The following is an 18,747-nucleotide window of genomic DNA, read 5'->3' as shown; positions in this document are numbered from 1 at the left end:
TTATATTCCTTAGTGATTTTTAAGAATTGAGAGAGAAAGCATCTTTGGTTCTTAATGATTTAAATTCCTCAGTGATTTTTAAGAATTGAGAGAGAAAGCATCTTTGGTTCTTAATGATTTAATCAGAGGTTTATAGGGTAAATTTATGGAATTTATGTTTTCTTTTTTCCGCTTTCCAGGGGCCAAATAAATTGCTCTGAAATTCTCTTTTTTCAACCTGTTACTAGTTTGCTACTATTGACAGTGTGGTAGGAAAGAGCATTGTGTTTGTCCTTCTGACCAGAGAGTATCTTTCTTCTATAGACTTTTTGAAAAAATAAGATAACATTTAAGTCTGATTTTTATTTAGGCTGGAGACTCGGGGAAGAGCTAAAGAGCTGGTTGGTTATATCTATAACTGAGTTATCTCTAACCTGGAAAAAGTTTGGTTTGTTTTACAATACTTTGTTCTTCATTAATTCTTATTTGACAAGTATTGAGCTTTCTGTATTCTAATAAAACACTGATTATGGATTAAGTACTATTTAATGAAGTTCCTGGAGGGAGGAGAAGTCCCATTTGTGGAGCCTGTATTTTAAAAAGACAATCTTGTAGGAAGTGATTAAAACATTATTTTTCTTTTATTTTTAGAAAGGGCCTTGCCAGGCGGTGGTGGTGCACGCCTTTAATCCCAGCACTTGGGAGGCAGAGGCAGGCGGATCTCTGTGAGTTCAAGGCCAGCCTGGTCCACAAGAGCTAGTTCCAGGACAGGCTCCAAAGCTACAGAGAAACCCTGTCTCGAAAAACAAAAAACAAAAAAAAAAAAAAAAGAAAGAAAGAAAGAAAGAAAGAAAAGAAAGGGCCTCTATTATGTAGCTCTGGCTGCCCTGGAATTCTATGTAGACCAAGACTGGCCTTAGGCTCCCAGAAATCTACCTCCCTCTGCATTCTGAGTGCTGGGATTAAAGTCATGTGTTACCATTCTTGGGAAATTTCTTTTATTAGTGTATGTTAATCACATATAATGGATTTCTTTATGACACTTTGATAATGTCTGTGTAATGTATTTTGATCATACTCACCCTGCCCTGCTCTTTCTTGTCCCCTTCCCGTTTCCACTGATCTCCTTCTCTTTCCCAATTGGCCCCCAAGAAAGTGACTTTATATAAGTGATTCCTCATAAGATGTGACTATCATTAGTCCCTGTCAGAATGAGTTGCTGCCTCCAAGTGAATGCTGATATTAGGACTAGGAAAATGGGGTGGGAAGAGAACAGTCTTTAGTAAAATGCTGGGCATATCTACAGAATAATTTAATTTTTTTTCTTTGGTTTATGAGGAAGGATCTACTTTCTGTGCAGCCACACTGACGTCCAAAGGGGCTGTACCAGCTTGCACTCCCACCAGCAATGCAGAAGTGTTCCCTTTTCCCCACAACCTCTCCAGCATAAGTTGTCATCAGTGTTTTTGATCTTGGCCATTCTTACAGGTGTAAGATGGAATCTCAGAGTTGTTTTGATTTGTATTTCTCTGATGACTAAGGATGTTGAACATTTCCTTAAGTGTCTTTCAGCCATTTTAGATTCCTCTGTTAAGAGTTCTCTGTTTAGGTCTGTACTCCATTTTTTTTATTGGATTATGTGGTTTTTTGGTGTCCAATTTCTTGAGTTTTTTTTGTATATTTTGGAGATCAGACCTCTGTCTGATGTGGGGTTAGTGAAGATCTTTTCCTATCCTGTAGGCTGTTGTTTTGTGTTGTTGACCATGTCCTTTGCTTTACAGAAGCTTTTCAGTTTCAGGAGGTCCCATTTATTAATTGTTTCTCTCAGTGTCTATGTTGCTGGGGTTATATTTCAGGAGTGGTTCCCTGTGCCAATGCGTTCAAGTGTACTTTCCACTTTCTCTTCTGTAAGGTTCAGTGTGGCTGGCTTTATGTTGAGGTATTTGATCCATTTGGACTTGAGTTTTGTGCATGGTGAAAAATATGGGTCTATTTTCATTCTTCTACATGTTGATATCCAGTTATGCCAGCTATTGGTTAGTTTTTTAATCTATTGATTGTGGTGGATGATGGTTCTGATGTGTTCTTGGATTCGATTTGCTAGTATTTTATTTAGTATTTTTGCATCAATGTTCGTGAGTGAGATTGGTCTGTAATTCTCTTTTTTAGTATTGTGGTTTGGGTATCAGGGTAATTGTAGCCTCCCTCATAGAAAGAGTTTGACAATGTTCCCTCTGTTTTTATTGTGTGGAATAACTTGAGGAATATTGGTATTAGTTCTTCTTTGAAAGTCTTGTAGAATTCTGAGCTGAAACCATCTGGTCCTGGGCTTTTTTTGGTTGGGAGAGTTTTGGTGACTGTTTCAGTTTCTTCAGCAGTTATAGGTCTGTTTATTTGCTTATCTGGTCTTGATTTAATTTTGGTAAGTGATATTTATCCAGAAAGTTGTCCATTTCCTTTAAGTTTTCCAATTTTTGGAGTACAGGTTTTCAAAATATAACCTGATGATCCTCTGTATTTCCTCCATGTTTGTTGTTATGTCTCCCTTTTCATTTCTGATTTTGTTAATTTGGATATTCTCTCTCTGTTTTTTGTTTACTTTGGATAAAGGTTTGTGTATTTTGTTGATTTTTCTGGAAGAACCAGCTCTTTGTCTCTTTGATTCTTTGTATTGTTTTCTTTGTTTTTATTTTGTTGATTTTTAGCTCTCAATTTGATTATTTCCTGTCATCTAGTCCTCTTAGGTGAATTTGCTTCGTTTTGTTCTAAAGTTTTCAAATGTTCTGTTAATTCACTAGTGTGGGATTTTTCTAGCTTCTTTATGTAGGCTTTTAGTGCTATGAACTTGCCTCTTAACACTGCTTTCATTGTGTTCCATAAATTTGGGTATGTTGTGTGATCACTTTCATTGAATTTTAGGAAGTCTTTAATGTCCCTCTTTATTTCTTCCTTTACCCATTGATGATTCAGGCGACCATTGTTTAATTTCCATGTGTTTGTGGGTTTTCTGGAATTAGTATTACTGTTGACTTCTAGTTTTAGACCTTGGTAATCTGATAAGGTACATTGGGTTATTCCAATTTTTTTTTTTGTATTTGTTGAGGTTTGTTTTGTGATTGAGGATGTAGTCAGTTTTTGAGAAGGTTCCATGAAGTGCTGAGAAGAAGGTATATTCCTTTCTGTTTGGATGGAATATTCTATAGATGTCTGTTAAGTCCACTTGAGTCATAACATCTGTTAGTTCTTTTTTTTCTCTGTTCAATTTTTGTCTGATTGACCTGTACAGTGGTGAGAGGGGAGTGTTGAAGTCTTCCACTATTAGTGTGTGGGGTTTAATGTATGATTTAAGCTTTAGAAGTGTTTCTTTCACATATGAGGGTGCCCTTGTATTTGGGGGCATAGATGTTCAGTATTGAAATTTCCTCTTGATGGATTTTTCCTGTGACTAATACGAAATATCCTTCTTTGTCTCTTTTGACTGATATTAGCTTGAAGTCTATTTTGCTAGATATTAGGATAGCTACACCCGCTTCTTTCTTTCTTTCTTTTTTTTTTTTTTTTTTTTTTTGTTTTTTTGAGACAGGGTTTCTCTGTAGCTTTGGAGCCTGTCTTGGAATTAGCTCTTGTAGACCAGGTTGGTCTCAAACTCACAGAGATCCGCCTACCTCTGCCTCCCAAGTGCTGGGATTAAAGGCGTGTGCCACCACCACCTGGCCGCTTCTTTCTTAGGTGCATTTGATTGTTATATTTTTTTTCAACCCTTTACTCTGAGACAATGTCTGTCTATGAGATTGAGGTGTGTTTCTTGTATGTAGAAGAAGGATGGATTCTGTTTTTGTATCCAGTCTATTATCCTGTGCCTTTTTATAGATGAGTTGAGTCCATTTACATTAAGGGATATTAATGACCAGTGTTGCTATCTCCGTTAATTTAGTTTTTATCGTTGGTGATGTTAATTTGTGCCTTTTTTTCTTCTTCGGGATTTGCTGTTATGAGATCATCAATTATCTGTGTTTTTGTTGATGTAGCCATCTTCCTTGGGTTGGAGTTTTCCTTCTAGTATTTTGTGTAGGGCTGGGTTTGTGGCTAGGTATTGGCGAAATCTAGATCTCTCATGGAATATCTTGTTTTGTCCTTCTTTGGCGATTGTCAGTTTTGCTGGGTATAGTAGTCTGGGCTGGCATTCGTGGTCTCTTAATGTCTGCATTATGCTTGACCATGAACTTCTGGCTTTCATTGTTTCCACTGAGAAGTCCGGTATAATTCTGATAGGTCTGCCTTTATATGTTACTTGGGCTTTTTTTCTTTGCAGCTCTTAATATTCTTTCTTTACTCTGTATGTTTAGTGTTTTGATTATTATGTGGCGAGAGGACTTTTTTTGGATCCAGTCTATTTGGTATTCTGTGAGCTTCTTGTATCTTCACAGGCGTATCTTTCTTTAGGTAGGAAAAGTTTTCTTCTATGATTTTGTTAAATTTTCTGTGCCTTTGAGTTGAACTTCTTTTATACCTATTATTCTAAGATTTGGCCTTTATATGGTGTCCCATATTTCATGGATATTTTGGGTTAAGATTTTGTTAGATTTAATGTTTTTTTTTTTTAACTGATGAGTTTATTTCCTCTATTGTATCTTCAGCGCTTGAGCGCTTGAGATTCTCCCTTCCATTTTTTTTTTTTTGGTTTTTTTTTTTCCGAGACAGGGTTTCTCTGTGGTTTTGGAGCCTGTCCTGGAACTAGCTCTTGTAGACCAGGCTGGTCTCGAACTCACAGAGATCCACCTGTCTCTGCCTCCCAAGTGCTGGGATTAAAGGTGTGCGCCACCACCGCCCGGCCCGTTTTTTTTTTTTTGTATTCTGCTATTCATGCTTGCATTTGTGGTTCCTGATCTTTTTCTCATGATTTCTTTTCCTATAATTTTTTCAGCTTGCGTTTATTGTTTCTCTCTCAGTTTTCAAGTCCTGAATAGTTTCTTTTATATGTTTGATTTTTTTTCTTGGTTTTCTTTTGGTGATTTGCTGATATCTTACAATATTTTGTTTGTTTTTTCCCTCCATTTCTTTAAGAGAATTTCTCATTTCATCTTGAAGAATTTCAAGCATTCTCTTGAGGTTATTTTTTAGATCATTTTCTTCTGGTTCATTCATATTTGGTTGTTCAGGCCTTGCTTTTGTAGAGTCTTTAGGTTTTACTCGTATTGCGTTGCTCTTTGGTGTAGCGTGTGATCTTAATTTTCTACCCATCTTTTTCTCTAATAGGTGTGTTTGGGGCTGTCTGAGAATTCTGTTGAATAATCTTCTAGGTGCCAGTGAATCCAAAGCTTAGATGGTTGTTCCTCGTGGTACAGTCAGTGTCACAGTTCTAGTTACCCCGTTGGTTATTCCTGTTCCTGGAGGTGCCCTGTGCTTTTGTCTGCTCTCTTGGAGTTTGCTGTCTCAGGCCTACTTTGGCATAAGCTGCTGGCTTTGATCTGTTTCTGTAAATCCTGGTCTAGATCTCCTCCTGCAGAAGTCCCTGGCTTGGAGTTGGACCTGTTCTGGTGGAAATTGCTACTCTGGATCTGGTCACTGGCTCAATCCTGATCCACCAGTGTCCCTGGACTGGGTTTGCTCCTGGCTTCTGCTCCTAGTGGAGCTTGTTCTCTCTGTGTCCTAGGTAGCTGGTTCTGGTGGGTGGAGATCGCAGACTCTGAGTCAGGTAGTTGGCTCAATCCTGCCAGTGTCCCAGGACTGGGTTGGCTTCCAGGACTGGATTTGCTCTCAGCTTCTGCTCCTTGTGGAGCTTGTTTCCTCAGGCCCTCTCAGTGTCTCGCTCAGTTCCACTCCTGTGGAATTTGTTGCCCAAGGTGGAGTTCCTTGCTTCAGGGCAACTTTGGCATAGGTTATCAGCTTCGACTTGTAACTTTAAATTCTGGTCTGGATTCCTTCCTGCAGAAGTTCCTTAGTTGGAGTTGGACCTAGAAAGGTTTCTGGTTCAGGTCTACTGCCTCGGGGGACCCATGGCCGGGTGCCCCAGGCTTGGGTGTGCCCGAACCTGCAGAGGACCTGCTTACTTCCTAGGAGGTCCCTGACTCATGCTCAGACCTGCAGGGGTTTCAGGTTCCTATTCCCATTCATGTCCCAGACCAATGCGGGAACCCACAGAGGACCTGGCTGAGGCCTACTCTCTCTGAGGTTTCAGACTTGCTCCTGGCCCTGCTGCAGAGATCTCCGGTTCCTGCCTATTCCTTTGGAGCACCCAGGTTCTTTCATGCCCAGACTGATAGAGGTCCTGGCTCCGGCCTAGTTCCTGGGAGGTCCTAGACTCTCTCCCAAACTTCTCCCTTGAAGGTCCCGGATTCATGTCTGGACCCACAGCAGTCTGTCTCGGGCTCACTCGGCTCACTCGGCTCACTCGGCTCACTCGCACAGCACAGAGGTTACTCCCCTGTACCTGTTCCGGTGGAGATCATTGGCTCTGTATCTGGTCACTGGCTCAATCGCTGGTTCAGTCCCACTCTGGTTCTGGTGGGTGGAGATCGCAGACTGTGAGTCCAGTGGTTGGCTCAATCCTGGTCTGCCAGTCCACACCTAGCTTTCATGGAGTCTTTTCTTTAGGAGTGTGTGTGTGTGTGTGTGTGTGTGAGAGAGAGAGAGAGAGAGAGAGAGAGAGAGAGAGAGAGAGAGAGAGAGAGAGAGAGAAGGGAGAGAGGGAGGGAGAGAAAGGGAGAGAGGGAGGGAGAAAGAGAGAGAGAGAGAGAGAGAGAGAGAGAGAGAGAGAGAGAAAGGGAGAGAGGGAGGGATAAAGAGAAAGAGAGAGAGAGAGAGAGAGAGAGAGAGAGAGAGAGAGAGAGAGAGAGAGAGAGAGAGAGACACTCCTTTCCCAAACTCTTTTCTTTTGTTTTTTTGAGACAGGGTTTCTCTGTACTCTGACTTTCCTGGAACAAAGTCAGAGATCCTCCTGCCTCTGCTTCCTGAGTGCTGGGATTAAAGGTGTGTGCTACTTCTTTCTGCTCAGCTTTTAATGGACTAGGCTCTTAAGTGTTTTGTACATATTGTTCTGGGTTTTTTGTTGTTGTTGTTGTTTTTGTGTGTGTGTGGGGGGAGGGGGCAATGAGGGGATCTCACATAGCCCAGACTGAGCTTGAACTCATAATTATATTATATATTATATTTGAGAATGACCTTGAACTCATAATTGTCCTGTCTCAGGTGTTGATATTACAAGGCTCAAGCCACCTCACCTGCACTCTTTTTTTTCTTTCATGAGACAGGTTTTCTCTGTGTAGCACTGGTCTTGGAACTTGCTCTGCAGACCAGGCTGGCCTGGAGCTCACAGATTTGCTTGCCTCTGCCTTACAAGTGCTGTAATTAAAGACGTGCCATGGGGTCTGGGGAATTGGCTCAGTAGTTAAGAGCACTGACTGCTTTTCCAGAGGTCCTAAGTTCAATTCCCAGCAACCATGTTACTCACAACCATCCATGAGATCTGTTACCCTCTTCTGGCCTGCAGGCATACATGCAGGCAGAACACCGCATACATAAACAAACAAACAAGTAAATAAATATAAAAAATATATGTGCCACCACTGCCTGGCTAAACCTGCACTTTTAAAAACGATCTTGAAAATTACATTTCATTTATTTATTGCATTTGTGTATATGTGTGGGTGTTCACATGTCTCAGTGCCCTAGTAGAGGTCTGAGGACAACTTGTGGGAGTCAGCATGTGGGTTCTGGGGTAGAACTCAGATTGTTAGGCTTGGCAGCAAGAATTTTTTTTTAAAGATGTATTTATTCATTATGTATACAGTGTTCTGCAAGCCAGAAGAGGGCACCAGATATTATTACAGATGGTTGTGAGCCACCATGTGGTTGCTTGGAATTGAACTCAGGACCTTGGAACAGCAGACAGCTGAGCCATCTCTCCAGCCTGGTGGCAAGAATTTTAACTCACTGATTTGCCTTGCTTGCTGTTTTGGCTTGGCTAGGTGGTTGGCTGACTACTGAGTTCCTGGGATTTTTCTGTCTTTGCTGCATAATGCTGGGTTTCGTGAATATGAGGCCAACCTGGGGCTTCAACTCAAATCTTCAAGCATGCAGAGCAAACATTATAACCCACTGAGCTGTAAACCTAGCCCATTACCTGTACTTTTAACTACTCTCGTCTTTGTACTATCTTCATAGAGGCTGGGAATTTTTCTGTGGACCTCTGAATGGGAAATATAGGAAAGAGCCAAGTGGCCTACCTCTCTCTTCCTGTAACAAAGGGAGACATGTTTTCTTGTTCGTGTATTTTCTTTTCAGCTGGCTTCAGACAAATTGTTTATAAGTGACAGTAAGTTGCTTGTCATAGAAAAACATGATTTTCTGTCTTTTAGCAGTGTATAATTCTTTCTTTTATACATGATGTACTAATTTGATGCCAAAGTTCAGCCCGTGGGATATATTGTACAGTTGGGTAACTGTTCACTCAAGAGTTTCAGATAACCACCCTATAGATCAACAAATAACTGACCTTTTAGAACTGGGTTGTAGATACTTATGTATATTTTCAAGCTAGAGTTAAAAGGAAATAAATATTGATTCTATTAATAATAATTTTTACTTTAAAAAGTCACCTGTCACCAGGTGGTGGCAGCGCATGCCTTTCGGAGGTAGAGGTAGGTGGATCTCTGTGAGTTCGAGGCCAGCCTGGTCTACAAGAACTAGTTGCAGCACAGCTAGGGCTGTTACACATGGAAACCCTGTGTCAAGAAACAAAACAAACAAACAAAAAAAACCCAAATAAACAAAGTCACCTCTCTCTTATTTCAGATATGGATTTTAGGGACTTGATTCTGGAATTGATTATTATAGTGTAGTTAATGTTTTCTTTTCCAACTAAACTTTCAATGATTTCATATCTATTACCCAAATCTATAGACTAAAATTCTGTTTTCTATAATTTTTTATTCTATAGAATAATAAATTCCACATACTGCAATCTGTGTTCAGAAGTAACTAATATGAAAGAGTGGTGTGGGAGTGTAGGGTGTCTTTGTGTCCATTACGGCCAGCAGAGTAAATATCTGTGAGAGGCAAGAAGGCAGTTTGGTTTAACATGGCTAAGTAACCAGTGCTGCATCAAACTTCAGGAGTCTGACCTTGAGTAGCTCATTTTAGGCATATTTAAACACAACATAATTTTGTGAAAACTTACCTGGTGATAATCAGTCACATTTCACAATAAAGCTTAAAACATGACTACACCAAAGCTCTTTGTAAAGTTCATGTGACATGTTCCATAAAGTTTGTTCTATAGATTGACTACATGTGACACCTTCCATAAGGATAGATTGTAAAGATTGACAAGCTCTCAATAAGTCTGGTGGAGGATTTGGTGTCGTTTCATCCACAAAGAACATTGAATTCACAAGGCTTTTAACCATGTCAGCTCTCAGCCTTCTGAAGTTAGCAGATTTTGCATACATTCATTTGAAAGAACAAACAACCTTGTATGTTTAACATTTCTGGTTCCCCTCATGTTTATCTGTGAGCACAAGAACCTCTGTCGCCTACCAGGGTAGAATGTGGATGTCATGATATAAATTTCAGTGTATTGAGCACAAAGGAGGATGACGTTAGGAGACTAGAAAGAGAGTACTAGTCTTTGTCTCTTCTTTTTGTCATCCTCTCTCCTTGGATATATGTGTCTACATAGATGATATAGACAATCTACATATGCTATATAACATGTACATGTTAAATGCTATTTTCCAGTATGTCATTTGCAAGTATTTTCTTCTAATCTTTGGCTTTTTGCTTTTAGATATCGCAATTAATTAATATATGTATAATTATTAATTACATAATAATTAATTCACTGAATTAATTATTTGTTCATTTTCAGATTTACTAGTATTTTCATACTATTTCATTCCCTGTCAATAATTTAGTGAAATAGATACTGTGTCTATTTTACAGACTCAGAAAATGAAGCTCAGGATCCTGTCCCAGATAATCTGCTTGGAATTAAGCATACGAGCAAAAGTGTAGAAATAGAACATTGTCTTCTGTCCTCTTTGTATAGTTCACTGCGTTGGTTCCTTCTATACTATACTTACATATTTTTTCTACTCTACTTACATATTTTTTTTCTGGTGCTTAGAATTCAAGGCAGGATCTTGCACACGAGCCGTCCTCAGTTGCTTTTCTACTTATTTTTTGAGCTAGGGATATTCTTGTATTTCCTGCCCCAGGTCTGGGGTTATAAGCACATCTGGCTTTTGTCTGGGTGCCGGGGACCAAAGTCAGGCCCTCATGCTTTTGTTGCAAGCACTTTACCTACTCAGCCATACCCTAGATCTTCTTACCTATATTTGTTGTAACTGTCTTTTTCTTTTTTCTCTAACTTTGAGATTGCCAGCCCCTCTTTTAACTTAAATATAAAGTTTACAGAGAAGTTACAAGAAATAGTAAGATAAAATCTCCACTTTTTTGTTTAAATACATTTTTTTTGATTAATTATACATGCACACGTCACACTCATACACAACACTCAGACAGCACAGACACAGAGACATTACATCACATAGACACATTCACACAGTACAGACTTACCTGGGACTCGAACCGGTGACCTTGGGCTCTGCAGGCTGCACTCCATTCCATTCAGCCAGCACTCTGACCATTTTAAATACAATTTTATATGTAGTTAAGGATGACCTTTATGATTTCTCTGCCTCTACTTTCCAAGTGCTAGGGATTGATCCCAGGGTCTTACGCATGCTGGGTAGACACTGCCATCTGAAGTGTTTCCTTAGCCTGGCATTCTCATACTCTTCAGGGAGTGTCACCTGTTGTTAACATTGTACTATATTTGCTTTATGTGTCTATTCCTTGTGTGTGTGTGTACATACTTATTTCCTACTTTCTGTACCATTTGAGAGTAAGTGGCAGACATTGTTATTTTATATTATAGTTCAATATTGCTTAAAGGGTAATCTTTTCTCTTTAAAAACAGGTTACTAGAGCCATGTAGCTAGAGATACCATTTCCTCATGTGTCTTCAGTAATGACACTGTCCTCATTGTGCTACTTAATGTTAGACTTAGAACGAAACATTTCATTTTAAGTGGAATGTTTTTGTCATCAGTGTTTGCCTACACCATTTTTGCTGCCTTTCTTATCCTTGTTCTTTTTCTCTGTTACTTTTGGTTTCTGACATACCTAAGTAGTGTAAAACCTTACTACTGTCCTCACATAATGCTGCCATTCAGAGCTTGTGTGTCTCTTCTGCCACTGTCTTTCTTCCTTTGGTCTCTGTGCTCAGGTATGTGTCACGGGGCAGGCGATACTGAAAACCCCACCTCCCTGCCAAGTCCCTTGTGCTATGAGCCAACTGAAGGCTTGGTGCTTATTAGTGCTTCACAGCCGTTGAGCTAAAGGAATGCTGCGTGGCTTGTTGGACGGTGCTGAGTGGCCTTGAGTATGGTGTTCACGAGGAATGCAAGGGACGCGTAGAGAAGTAAGGGTCTTACAGTCTTTGGGAGAACGTGTGAGTGCCTCCTGGTTCTACATTAATCCCCAGGCAATATATGTTGAATGCCTCCTTATGACTACCACTGTGGTGTGGGCTTTGGGGATACTGGAATAAGATACATAATTCAGTGACAATATTATAGCCACCCAATTCCAGCTCTGCTACATACCAGTTAGGCAAGGTAATGGCTTTAAGTCCCCAGTATAAAGTTGAGCTATTGCTATCTACCTAGTAGGCTATTGTGAGGATTAAATAATATCAGCATAGTGTCATCATATGCTTGATACTAGACAATATTTTATTTTATATAGTCATATGATACATGTATACTATATAAAACTAAAGAAGAATAAAGACAGTGAATAGTATGATCATACAATGTATAACTAAATACTTTGTGACACATGTATTGTGAGGTTATAAACAGTCTAGGAATGTGGAAAGGTGGGGCAACCAGTCAATATTCTTGTGCCTCAGTTTTTCCTCTCACACTGACGTCAGTGTCAGATGTTCTCCAGACAATGACTAAAACCTCAAAGCATTTTTGTTTTGTTTTTTGGTTTTTCAAGACAGAGTTTATCTCTGTATAGCCCTGGCTGTCCTGGAACTCACTCTAGACCAGGCTGGCCTCATACTCAGAGATCCTCCTGCCTCTGCCTCTTGAGTGCTGGAATTAAAGGTGTGGGCCAACACTTCCAAGCTCAGTTTTGCTTTTTTTTTATGATTGAAGAAGGGTTTTGGTATGTAGACCACACTGGTCTGGAACTCTTGATCTCTTTGCTGCCACTTCTTAAGTAGGGTTACAGATGTGTATTGCCATACCTCCCCAGCCCATTTTAGTTTTTGTTGTTTGTTTTTTTGTTTTAGGCAGGGTCTCGCTATGTAGCCCTAGGTAGCCTGGAACTTCATCTCACAGATATGCCTGCCTCTGTCTCCTGAGTATTGATATTAAAGATATGTATCAACATACCAAAACTTCTTAAGCTTTTAAAACTTTATTTAATTTATTTACTCTTTTGAGATAGTCTTGTTATTTTTATTTGTTTTTCGCGACAGGATTTTTCTGTAGCTTTGGAGCCTTTCCTGGAACTAGCTCTTGAAAACCAGGCTGGTCTCAAACTCACAGAGATCCACCTGCCTCTGCCTCCTGAGTGCTGGGATTAAAGACAAGCACCACCACCACCCGGCAATAGTCTTCTTATTTAGCCTAGGCTGGCCTCAGACTCATAGTCTCTCTGCCTTTGCTTCTCGGGAGATGAGATGATGGCACCTGCTATAACATCTGTACTATTTCTAATTTCTAAGTCGTCTGTGTAGTAGACATTAAAGAGAAGCTTGAGGAGACAATTGAAATTTAGCACTTTTGCCAGGTGTGGTAGATAGCTATAATCTGAACACTTGGGCAAGAAGGATGATTGCTGGATGTTTGAGGTCATCCTGGACTGTGTTGTGAGTTCTAGACCAGCCAAAGCTATATATTAAGACCCCATCTCAAAATAGAAATGGGGTCATTGAGATGACTAGGTGGGTGGAGGCACTTGTTGATCCTGGGAACCTGCTTGGTGGAAGGAGAGAACTGACTCCAGAAAGTTGTGCTGGATATGGTTGACACACACATTTAATCCTAGCACTTTGAGTTTTGAGGTCAGCCAGGTCTAACTAGAGAGTTCCAGGTCAGATCCTGTCTCTCAAACAAACAAACACCCAGAGATGAGATGACTTCCTTCCAGGATGGAGCTTGATTTGATATTACTCACTGTTGTCTCAGACATTGTAGTTGTTTGAAGCCAAAAGAAGGTGGATGATTTCACATTCTGAGTCCCTTTATATAATTTGAGGATTAAGTGATTTATAACTCAAATTATTTTTTCTGATCCTCTGACAAAATATTAATTAAAAACTAGTCAATCAAGTGAACAAAGGAGGCAGAAGGCTTAAGTCTTTTGGATTGGATATTAAGGACATGTGGTCTGCTGACCATGAGTGATTCTCTGCGACAGAGTCTCATTTCCTAGAATGGAGCCCAGATTGTAAGCAGATTTTCACTGTGCGTAGAAGATACCTTTAGAAGATTTAGATTTCCTCACTGGGTGCTTAATTTTTTACTGATTTTTGTGTTTTTGTTCTTTGTTAACTTCTTTCCAGAAAGTTTGTTTTTGTTTTGTTCAGTTCAACTTCTTCAAAATGTCAGGGAAATTTCCTATGAAAGTGAAGCTGCCTACTCTTGTTTTTCCCTTTGGTTTAGCATCTCCCTTTTCTGTTGCTGGTTTATATTCTCTTTCTCCCTCTCTCTCTATCTTTCTTCTTCCCCCACACCTCTCTCTCTCTCGGCATTGTTTGCCAAGGTTTCAAATTTATACTGAGAGGTGAGGCAACGTTGATCTTGGCAGAACAGTGCAAAGCCAGTAGAGTCATGAAGTGACGTAAATTTTTCATTTTTTTCTTTTCTGTTAAAGCTCTCTGGCACAGCTGGATATTCTGGTCTCGGAAGAAAAGAGAAGAGACTTTCTGAAGATCTAGTAGAGAGGACAGAAGAATTTGGAGCTTATTTCAAAGGTGCGGAAAGAACATCAGCAAAATCCTACTGAGAATTTAGACAAACTTCTTGGTTGTGTGGTATCTGTTCAGTTGTTTAGAGAGCTTGGGTTTGCTAGAGGAGGATGAGCCAAGGCACTGAGAAGAGGGCGAAGAGGAGTGTGTTGGGTTCCCGCCTTTCCTCCCAGCTGGAGAAGTCTTCAGTCCACGAGAAGCCTTAGAATGAAGGCTGAAGAGCTTGTCTTACTTAGCTGGGTCCCTCATACTGTTGAGTTGAGGACATCCTTCTTTTCACCAGGACTTTGGGAAGCAGTTTCAGAAGCATAGAAGGAAGCAATACTTAAGGCCTTCTCAGCATTAGTAATATGCTGTTACATTTTGAACACTGGAGCAAGTGAAAGACAACGTCACCTGGATCTAAAGGGAACCGAAATTCTGTGAGCTTACATATGTGATGCTTGGGAGATACAAAATCAGTCTACCAATATAAACAATATAAGCAAACTTCTGGATTCTTTTCTTTTGAGGACTTCAGCGGGCATAAGTTTCCTGCCAAGATTTAAGGCCTTTTTTTCCCCCTTCCTTCCTTCTTGTTTTTTTTTTTAATGTTAATACTTTTGGGACTAATGTGAATAATAATGTCTTGGAAAAAAAATTACTTTTCTGGAAGCTGTGGTAGTGTTCAAGGGATGTTTGCACCTCGAAGCTCAATGTCTATTGCCCCCAGCAAAGGTCTCAGCAATGAGCCAGGGCAGAACAGCTGCTTCCTCAACAGCGCCCTGCAGGTAAGGCCACCTTTTTCTTTGTGACAACTGATAGTATTGTGTTTGCAGAATCTTTCAAATGTGACAACTGACAGTTTCTGAATTCTGTAACCTGAGATCATATTTTACATTTATTTGTGATCTTAGGCTAGGTTCTTTATTTCGAAAAGAATGTCAGTTACCTAATTTGTAAATTGGAGATTAATAATGATATAAATATTATTAATCTGTTTCAAAAATTTTAGATTGTATCTTGAGAATAGTGTCTGTGTTGTAATGAGTGTGGGTGCAAGTGTGAGTGTCTGCTTTCTCTGTGATCTTCCTTCTCTGCCTACCCAGCACTGTAATAGGCAGGGCTGCCATACACACCCAACATTTTCCTGGGTTCTGGGATTTGAACTCTGGTCCTCATGCTTATGTAGCAAGTAACTGACCCACTGAGCATCTCTCCAGCCCCAAAGAGCTTTCAAGTAGCAGAAACTCTAGGTGTGCCCTGGTCTGGTATTCAGGGCAGCTTTATTGTCGTTTTCTTCAAAAAGATGGTTTTTATTATTTTAAACTCTAGATGAGTACGTGTGTCTACATGTGAGTATAGATGCCCTTGGAGATCAGAGTCATCAGATCCCTGAATTATAGAAGTTGTGAGCTGCTGTGTGGGTGCTGGGAATTGAATCTGGGTCCTCTGGAAAAGCAGTTAGTACTTTTAAGCGCTGAGCCATTTCTCCAGAGACCACTGCCCTCACCTTGTAAAGACAGGGTCTCACTATGTATCTTGGTTGGTCTACAACTCTCCTTGTAGACCAGTGTGGTCTTTAACCCATAGAGATCTTCTTTCTGCTTCTAAAGTTCTGGAATTAAAGGTGTGTGTGCCCCTATGATGGCTTTATACATACATACATACATACATCTATCTTTATGCATACATATGCAAACACATACATGTTTACATGAAAATTTATGTTCATTGTTGCCTGCATGCATATCTCTGTGAAGCCATCTCTTCAGCCCCTCTTTTTTTTTAAGATTCATTTATTTTATGTTTATGAGTGCTCTATTTGCATGTCTGTTACATTACACCAGACGAGTCATCAGATCCCACTATAGATGGTTGTGAGCCATCATGTCAGTGCTGGGAACTGAAATTGTCCTCCAGGCTCTTAGCCTCTGAGGCATCTTTACCACCTTTACAGGACCCCACCCCCACCCCATTTTGGTTTTTGAAGACAGGGTTTCTCTGTGTAGCCCTATCTGTCCTGGTACTCACTCTGTAGACCAGGCTGGCCTCAAACTCAGGGATCTGCCTGTCTCTGCCTCCCAAGTGCTGGGAGGATTAAAGGTGTTTGCCACCACTGTCCAGTTTTGTTTTCTTTTTCTGATGTATTGTGTCATTTTTCTAGCAGGGGAAACTTCCTAAGACATTATGGTTATGTTATTTAAATTTTTTTATTCATTTATTTTTATGTATATGGATTTTTCTACCTGCTTTTATGTATGTACACCTTGTGCGTACAAAGCCTATGGAGGCCAAAAGCACGAGTTTGATCCTTGAGACTGGCATTATAAGCATCTGAGCTGTCACGTGGATGTGAGAGCAGAACTTGGGTGGGTCTTCTGCAAGAGCAGTCAGCTCTTAACTTCTGAGCCATCTCTATAGCCCCAGCATCATTTAATTTTTTAGAAAACCTTTCGTGTGTGTGTGTTACAAGTGCACTTGTATATTCACCCATGCATGTACAGGCACGGGGAGAAGCTGTGTCTTTTCTACGACTCTGCACCTAGTATGTGAGATGTGCAGGGTTGCTTAGAGGACCAGAAGCTTGCCATTTTAGTTAGGTGGTTAGCTAAAGAACTCAACACTAGGTTGAAAAGCATGCCTAGCTTTTATATGGGTGCTAGAGATTGGAACTCAGGTCCTCTTGCATTCACAGAACGTACCCTTACCTACTGAGCCATCTCCTCAGCCCTGTAATATTAATTTTTTTTTAAAAGACTAGATCTTGCAGCATTGCTCTGATTAGCCTTGAACTTGATGTGTAAACCAATGTGGCTTCTTTTTTGTTTCTGTTTTTTGAGACAGGGTTTCTTTATGTAGCCTTAGCTGTCCTACAACCAGCTCTGTAGACCAGGCTGGCATTGAACTCAGAGATCCACCATGCCCAGCTCAGTGTAGCTTCTTAATGGAGATACACTTGTTTCTTAGAGGTCCATGTCACATGCTCAGCAACCTACTATCAATTTGTATCCTATTGACTTAAGAATTGTCACAAAGGTAAAAATTTAACATTATAGTTCAAGTTTTTAGTACAAATTTCAGGGTGTTCTTCCTTTTCTTGTGGAGACCATTAATTCTGCACCATTTATTAATGAGTTGGTTCTTTATATGGAACCTGGGCCTTACATTTGTTAAAGTGCTCTGCCACATGGCTAATCTGTAAACGGAAGTTTTTGTTCTGCCTGATCTCGCAGCCATTCAGTCCCAATTAAACACACAGAAACTATATTAATTACAACACTGTTTGGCCAATGGCTCAGGAGTATTCCTATCTCATATATCTTAACCCATTTTTATTACTCTGTGTATCGTCATGAGACTGTCTTTCTACTTCCGTACCTATATGGTATCTGCCTGACTCAGCCTTCTTTCCTCCTCTATCTCTGCTTGGATTTCCTGCCTTGTTATATTCTGCCCTGCCATAGGTCAAAGCAGCTTCTTTATTAACCAATGGTAATAAGACATATTCACAGCATACAGAGAGGAATCCCACATCATCTGTTTATTGTATAAATAAAAAGGAAAGTTTTTACTTTAACATAGTAAAACTACATATAACAAAACAGGTATCAAGCAAGAATTACAGTTACAATATTTCTTTGTGGGTCTAAAGTTTCATATCTAATTTATCTTTTATCATAACTAAGGAAAACTATAACTATAACTCTAATCCTCCTGCCCAGTTCTACAGTTTGTAATCCCTAAATTTCTTCTTCAACATCACATTTGATTTTTAATCATAGGATATTTTCATTGGGTGACTTCTATTTCCTATTCAAATGAATGTTTTTTTCCCCAAAATATGTCCATTTGTCATCCTTGTTAGTTATTATATCCCATTTTTCTCCTTTGGATTTTTTAAAATCTGCTTAAAATTTTTATGTGTGTTTGTATGTGTGTATGTATGTATGTATGTGTGTTTGTCCACATGAATGTAGTGTGCCCATGGGGGTCAGATCCCCTGGAGCTGAAGTTATAGGTTGATGTGAGCCACCTGCTGTGGGTGCTGGGAACCAGACTCTGCAAGGTTTTTTTTTTTTTTTTTTTTACCACTGAGCCTTCTGCAGTCCTGATGCTTTAGCTTTTTGAGATTTGTTTTAATATGTTAGAATGATCTTTTGTCCAGATCATGGAGATTCTTTTTCCTGCAGTCATTCCCTGTTTTCTTGAATTCTTGACTTGAAAGTTAAAGGCTAATGAGTATTCCTGTTTTGGAAGGTTTTGTGGCACTTGGACATCTTCCGCCGTAGCTTTAGGCAGCTTACAACTCACAAGTGCATGGGCGACTCCTGCATCTTCTGTGCTCTCAAGGTAAGCTCCTCAGATTGCTTTTTCTCACTACCTTATTTAGCCAAGTTGTTAATATTGAGGGGATTTGGTTAATTAGGGCATTTCCCCCTCCAAGACAGGGTTTATCTGTGTAGACAGTTCCTGGCTGTCTTGCAACTCACTTTATAGACTAGGCTGTCTTTGAACTCAAGTCTCTGCTTGCCTCTTGACTCTGAGAAATTGAAGATGTGCACCACCATTGTGACTCCCCATTCAATTCTTTCTACCAGTTCTCTACCTCATATTTTCATGCTCTGAGTAAAATAAGACTGGGCATTTGTATAGAGACAAAGAAAATGTGAGAGATTTGATTAAGAAAAAGAAATAGAATAGTCCTTGGTTGGTGTGTATCTTTGACCAACATGTAG

At 39.9% G+C, this 18,747-nt stretch overlaps 1 protein-coding gene across 13 annotated transcripts in view; it reads left to right on the top strand.

Moving 5' to 3' along the window:
* The window catches only part of Usp54 (ubiquitin specific peptidase 54), a 103,660-nt gene that overhangs the window by 19,318 nt on the left and 65,595 nt on the right, over nucleotides 1-18,747 (top strand). For 12 of the 13 annotated variants that reach the window (XM_075948941.1, XM_075948944.1, XM_075948937.1 and 9 more), the window contains exons 2-3: nucleotides 13,936-14,799; nucleotides 18,269-18,361. In XM_075948941.1, the coding sequence (XP_075805056.1) occupies nucleotides 14,653-14,799; nucleotides 18,269-18,361 (240 nt within the window). In that variant the 5' untranslated portion in view covers nucleotides 13,936-14,652. The remainder of the gene's footprint in view (nucleotides 1-13,935; nucleotides 14,800-18,268; nucleotides 18,362-18,747) is intronic. The other variant, XM_075948940.1, reaches the window with a different exon arrangement.

This window comes from Microtus pennsylvanicus, chromosome 15, assembly GCF_037038515.1.
Source record: "Microtus pennsylvanicus isolate mMicPen1 chromosome 15, mMicPen1.hap1, whole genome shotgun sequence".
In the NCBI taxonomy this organism is placed as follows: domain Eukaryota; kingdom Metazoa; phylum Chordata; class Mammalia; order Rodentia; family Cricetidae; genus Microtus; species Microtus pennsylvanicus.
The sequence above is the reverse complement of the archived record's forward strand: the minus strand, read 5'-3'. Positions and strand labels throughout refer to the sequence as shown.